Here is a 5,239-nt window from a genome sequence, read left to right on the forward strand (position 1 = left end):
CAGCACTGCCTAGTGCCCCTCCACATTGTGGAAGGTTGGTAAACTTAAACCTCTGATAGCTGAAGTTAAAAAGTCAAGGTACACAACACAATCTTTATTGTGCCCTCTTTGATTGATGTCCCAAAATGTTAATAACAAACATACTAGCACTCTACACTCATAGATACTTCAGAATACGGTGGGAACAGAGCACAATGAGCACTATATGACAAAGTCTAACAACTTCTGTTCACTAAGGCAAAACTTTGATTTAGTTCAGGCATAGCCAACAGGAGTTACCTACATATGGCTGACACTCAAAGCCTACTCCAAACAGGCCATCCCAAACCTGCAAAATGTTACCACCCTTTCTTTCTTGTCCTAACAATTCCTATGACCATTATCTTCACCTATCCCCCACTAAGTCCTGGAGACCACTGTTATGTATGCCACCAGATTGCTAACAATCCCCAGGATAAGACCAAACATAAACATGAGCATATTCTCTTATTCATTTCTCGTGTTTACTTTTTAAGGCATTATCATTAATGAACCATCTCCAGTGGTTAATTCAAGCATTAGGGGTGCATTGGGGGAGCAATATAAACTTTAATTTACCATTTTCTGGTTTTCAGAGGTTTCAGGTTGTCCACTCTCCAAATTCTGGAAAAGGAGAAGGTAATGCTTGGCAACCTTAACTCTACATTACCTAAGTTTTTGGGCATTAAATTAAATTGATTAATTATTATTAATTATTAATGTACAGTTTTGAGAGAAAAAATATATGTATACATTCAATTTGCCTGGGAAAGGGAATGACTTGAGAAACTGGAAGGGAAAGGGATTTATAGTCAGTCATTTAAATTTTTATTTTATTTTCATTTTATGGCTAGTTTAATTGTATTTGTTTATTTTAGCTCCTGAAAGTTGTGAGAAAAGACCTTGTTCTTAAAAATCATTATTCTGTTATCAGAATCAGATTGTAATATTAATAATAATATTGATATTTTATAAATAAGTAATTTAATAACTAAATAAAATAAAAGTTATTCTACTATATATTTAATATATTCCAAAGGGCAAACAGGAAACAATACACAAACAAAACAACCATGAGGTCTAGCTACATGCATCTCAGTTTCTTCTGTGCAGTTTAGTTTCATACTGTAATCTCTGCAACCCTGAAAGAACAAATTGAAACATCCATGAAAATAGAAACAAAATATAAGGATGGAAAAACTGCTGCTGTATTTCACGTATAATTACAAGACCAAATGATCAGTAAGCAGTGTCACAGCTTGTTGTGTTTTTCACAGCACCAAAAAACCCCAACAAAACACCTCCCAAATATGAACCAACCAACCAGAAACAAAACTTACTCCAAGCAGGTCAATAAGGGAGAAAAGCCAGAGGTCTTCAAGTTCATTTCTATAGTTATTGATTTTACCCAGAAGCTGGAAGTGCTGGATAGCATATAAAAAAGACTAGAGAGAGAGGGACTAACACAGCAGTGTGTGTGTAACTGGGAGGAAAAGGTGCTAATATTATATGACTGATAAAACATTTAATCATTACCATCTATGATTTGCAGAGATCAACAAAGCTAAGGTAACCCATTATTGTGTAGAACGTTCACTGTTTTGTCTTGGGGCCTGGGCAATATATATATGGGCTAGCTTTCCAATTAGTTGGACAAATATATATATACACAGTATATGTGTGGTTCCCTTCCCACCCCACCCCCCGACATTCTACTGAGTAATTCAAAATCTAGCCCTTTTACAATAATAAACATGAAACCTTTGTTTCGACTTTATAAATTAAAGCAAGGATAAGGGTCTCTTCCAGCCACCCCCACTCCCAACTTTCCCCTTGTGAAATAGGAGAGGAGCCTGCTTTTCTGAGTGCGGGTTCTGTAACCCTTCAAATCAGTAGTCACACCGTGGCAGCGACATCATTCACATTACGTGAGGAGACAGAAAACAGAACCAACGTAGGTACCCAGCCTCGTCCCTTATGATTAGATCTGAATGTAGCAGATTTTAAACCCTCCTTTGTTCAAATTTTGGAAAATGGCGACGAATGTCGGAGAGGCTTAGAGAGAGGGGGGAAAGAAATCTGTCAGTGAACCCGATTGGTCCTATTTTGCCGCAGATTCCTACTTGAACCCAGGAAGGAGGGGAAGCTTTACAAAGCCACACAATAGCAGCCATCCCCACCCCACCCCACCCCACCCCACGGGAAGCCGCGTTATCGAAAGGGAAAATATTCAAAAGACAAGCAGAAAAGACATTGTAAAGAGATTCCTAATTTGACCAGCAGCACGCTGAGAGAGACCCAGCCGTGTTAGGAAACGTGGGCTTCCAGGGCAGTTATAATGATTAGCGCTAGCCTGAGTCTCCTAATCCTAAAGCTGTCAATTTTTTTTAGCCTGCTTGCTAAAGGAAACCAGGGGGGGGGGGGGGGGGGGGAGCTGGAATGTTTTGCCTGCCTAGGACCGTCCCGTCCCAACCGCCGCATGCATGGACAGCGAAGAGCGAGGGGGGAGGAAAGGTGCAAACGGCCCGCCCTTTCTCCTCTGCAGTTCTCAATCAGGTCGTACTTCAGGCAATATACAGAGACGGCCACCCATTCTCGCTACACAGCTTTGTCTGTAATCCTAGCGAACATGTCTGGTCGTGGTAAGGGAGGCAAGGGTCTCGGAAAAGGAGGCGCTAAGCGTCATAGAAAGGTACTGAGGGACAATATTCAGGGCATAACCAAGCCGGCAATTCGCCGTTTGGCTCGTCGTGGGGGTGTAAAGCGCATTTCGGGTCTCATTTATGAGGAGACTCGGGGAGTGCTGAAAGTATTTCTGGAGAACGTGATCCGAGATGCTGTTACTTACACTGAGCATGCGAAGCGGAAGACTGTGACTGCTATGGACGTTGTTTATGCGCTGAAGCGTCAAGGTCGTACTCTGTACGGATTTGGAGGCTAAACCCGTGCTTGTAATCGTCTGTTAGAAAACATTTATAACCCAAAGGCTCTTTTCAGAGCCACCCACGCTTTCATGAAAAGAGCTGTTGTTCTTGGAGAACTCTGGGACAAGTGGTATTCATGCCCTTGTTTATATATTCCTTAATCAAACTAATAATTATCTAAGGTGAAGTGAAACTTACAGAATGATTGCACTATTTGCGCTATAAATAAAAGGTAGTCCTTTACTTTTCAACTGGGGAAGTACTTGCAACACACACACACACCCCACGCCAGCGTGAGGACTCTGAAAGCCGCACACATGGCTCAAACTGTATGCGAGCGTACCTACATGCAAAAGAGGAACCATAGAAGGACGATGTTGTATGTTAGCCTGCGGGAGTTATAATAGAGGAACTACTATAATAGAGGGTTTCCGATAATAAAGGAGAGTATATAACACCTTAAGTGTTCGTGCATTAAGCTTAAAAAAAAAAAGCCCATGAATATTCTAGGTCAACAGCGAGCTGTTTTACCTTCCGCAAGGATAACATACTATGTATGTACCTTTCCAAACCACTTAAATATTAAAGCAGGGATACAGCTCTTTTCCGGGTAAACGTGGTGGCTCTTAAAAGAGCCTTTGGGTTTTTAAGTGGTTGCAAAAGAGGGGCTTTACGCTCTTTCCCCACGGATGCGCCGGGCCAATTGGATATCTTTAGGCATAATCGTGACTCTCTTGGCATGAATAGCACACAGGTTGGTATCCTCGAAAGACCAACTAGATATGCCTCACTAGCCTCCTGCAGGGCCATAACAGCCGAACTCTGGAAGCGCAAGTCAGTCTTGAAATCCTGAGCGATTTCACGCACCAGGCGCTGGAAGGGCAGCTTGCGGATGAGCAGCTCAGTAGATTTCTGATAACGGCGAATCTCTCGTAGGGCCACAGTACCGGGGCGATAACGATGGGGCTTTTTCACTCCCCCAGTGGCAGGCGCGCTCTTCCGAGCAGCCTTAGTAGCCAACTGTTACGAGGGGCTTTGCCACCGGTAGATTTACGGGCGGTCTGCTTGGTCCTGGCCATTCTGCACAATCACTTCTCTTAACTCTGAAAACAAGAAGCAGAATGAATCGAGCCGAGCGCGCAGACCGCTCTTTATAGACAAACTCTGTCTCTTGATTGGATGAGAAAGAGACGACAACTCTCATTGGACTATTCAAAATAAATTTGAAAAGCCCGCGTTATTCACAGAAAGCTCCGGTGAAGGCACGTCAGTAATACCCCGGAAGTGTGGATGGGGTAGCTGTACAGAGGTATTTCTTAAGTGACCGATCGATTGAATTATACTATAATTCATGGATCTCATAAACGCATGGCCATCACAGAAAGCTCCAATTCCAGCACTCCTGGGAGTGCTGTGAGGGGGACACGTCACGGAATTGCCTCCCTGCTGCCCTACTTCATGGATCTCATAAACGCATGGCCACTTTTTTTCTGACCGTCTCCTCACTGAACATTTGGAAGGAGAGAGGACTAAAATTATTTTAAATGTTAAAGACTGATTTCAAGGGTGATGATTTCGTTATTTTGCAAATGGAAAGAAACCGCATGAACCAGTGTTGGAAAACAGAGCGGACTGGCGAGGAGAAGATTCTGTGAGCCAGAAGTAGGGCAGCAGGGAGGCAATTCCGTGACGTGTCCCCCTCACAGCACTCCCAGGAGTGCTGGAATTGGAGCTTTCTGTGATGGCCATGCGTTTATGAGATCCATGAATTATAGTATAATTCAATCGATCGGTCACTTAAGAAATACCTCTGTACAGCTACCCCATCCACACTTCCGGGGGTATTACTGACGTGCCTTCACCGGAGCTTTCTGTGAATAACGCGGGCTTTTCAAATTTATTTTGAATAGTCCAATGAGAGTTGTCGTCTCTTTCTCATCCAATCAAGAGACAGAGTTTGTCTATAAAGAGCGGTCTGCGCGCTCGGCTCGATTCATTCTGCTTCTTGTTTTCAGAGTTAAGAGAAGTGATTGTGCAGAATGGCCAGGACCAAGCAGACCGCCCGTAAATCTACCGGTGGCAAAGCCCCTCGTAAACAGTTGGCTACTAAGGCTGCTCGGAAGAGCGCGCCTGCCACTGGGGGAGTGAAAAAGCCCCATCGTTATCGCCCCGGTACTGTGGCCCTACGAGAGATTCGCCGTTATCAGAAATCTACTGAGCTGCTCATCCGCAAGCTGCCCTTCCAGCGCCTGGTGCGTGAAATCGCCCAGGACTTCAAGAACTCTGAGATAGCGCGT

General features: G+C 43.8%; 2 protein-coding genes and 1 pseudogene across 2 annotated transcripts in view; 2 read left to right on the top strand and 1 right to left on the bottom strand.

The window, feature by feature from the left end:
- The first annotated feature begins 2,621 nt into the window (after positions 1-2,621).
- On the top strand, positions 2,622-3,026 carry LOC144930209 (histone H4). The gene has a single exon (XM_078851588.1). It carries the CDS (start codon positions 2,648-2,650, stop codon positions 2,957-2,959), a length of 312 nt encoding a protein of 103 aa, XP_078707714.1. The 5' UTR covers positions 2,622-2,647; the 3' UTR covers positions 2,960-3,026.
- Positions 3,027-3,552: 526 nt separating this feature from the next.
- LOC144930210 (histone H3-like) lies at positions 3,553-4,060 on the bottom strand (annotated as a pseudogene).
- An 878-nt stretch (positions 4,061-4,938) lies between these two features.
- LOC144930423 (histone H3, embryonic-like) overlaps positions 4,939-5,239 on the top strand; it is a 1,168-nt gene continuing 867 nt past the window's right edge. Inside the window, exon 1 of the mRNA XM_078852246.1 lies at positions 4,939-5,237. Coding sequence (XP_078708372.1) covers positions 4,982-5,237 — 256 coding nt within the window. The 5' untranslated portion in view covers positions 4,939-4,981. The remainder of the gene's footprint in view (positions 5,238-5,239) is intronic.

The sequence above is a fragment of the Lepidochelys kempii genome, chromosome 1 (genome assembly GCF_965140285.1).
Source record: "Lepidochelys kempii isolate rLepKem1 chromosome 1, rLepKem1.hap1, whole genome shotgun sequence".
NCBI lineage: Eukaryota > Metazoa > Chordata > Testudines > Cheloniidae > Lepidochelys > Lepidochelys kempii.

Bases quoted from the DNA above. Each gene is read 5' to 3' on its own strand.
- LOC144930209 (XM_078851588.1), top strand. From the start codon at position 2,648: ATGTCTGGTCGTGGTAAGGGAGGCAAGGGTCTCGGAAAAGGAGGCGCT.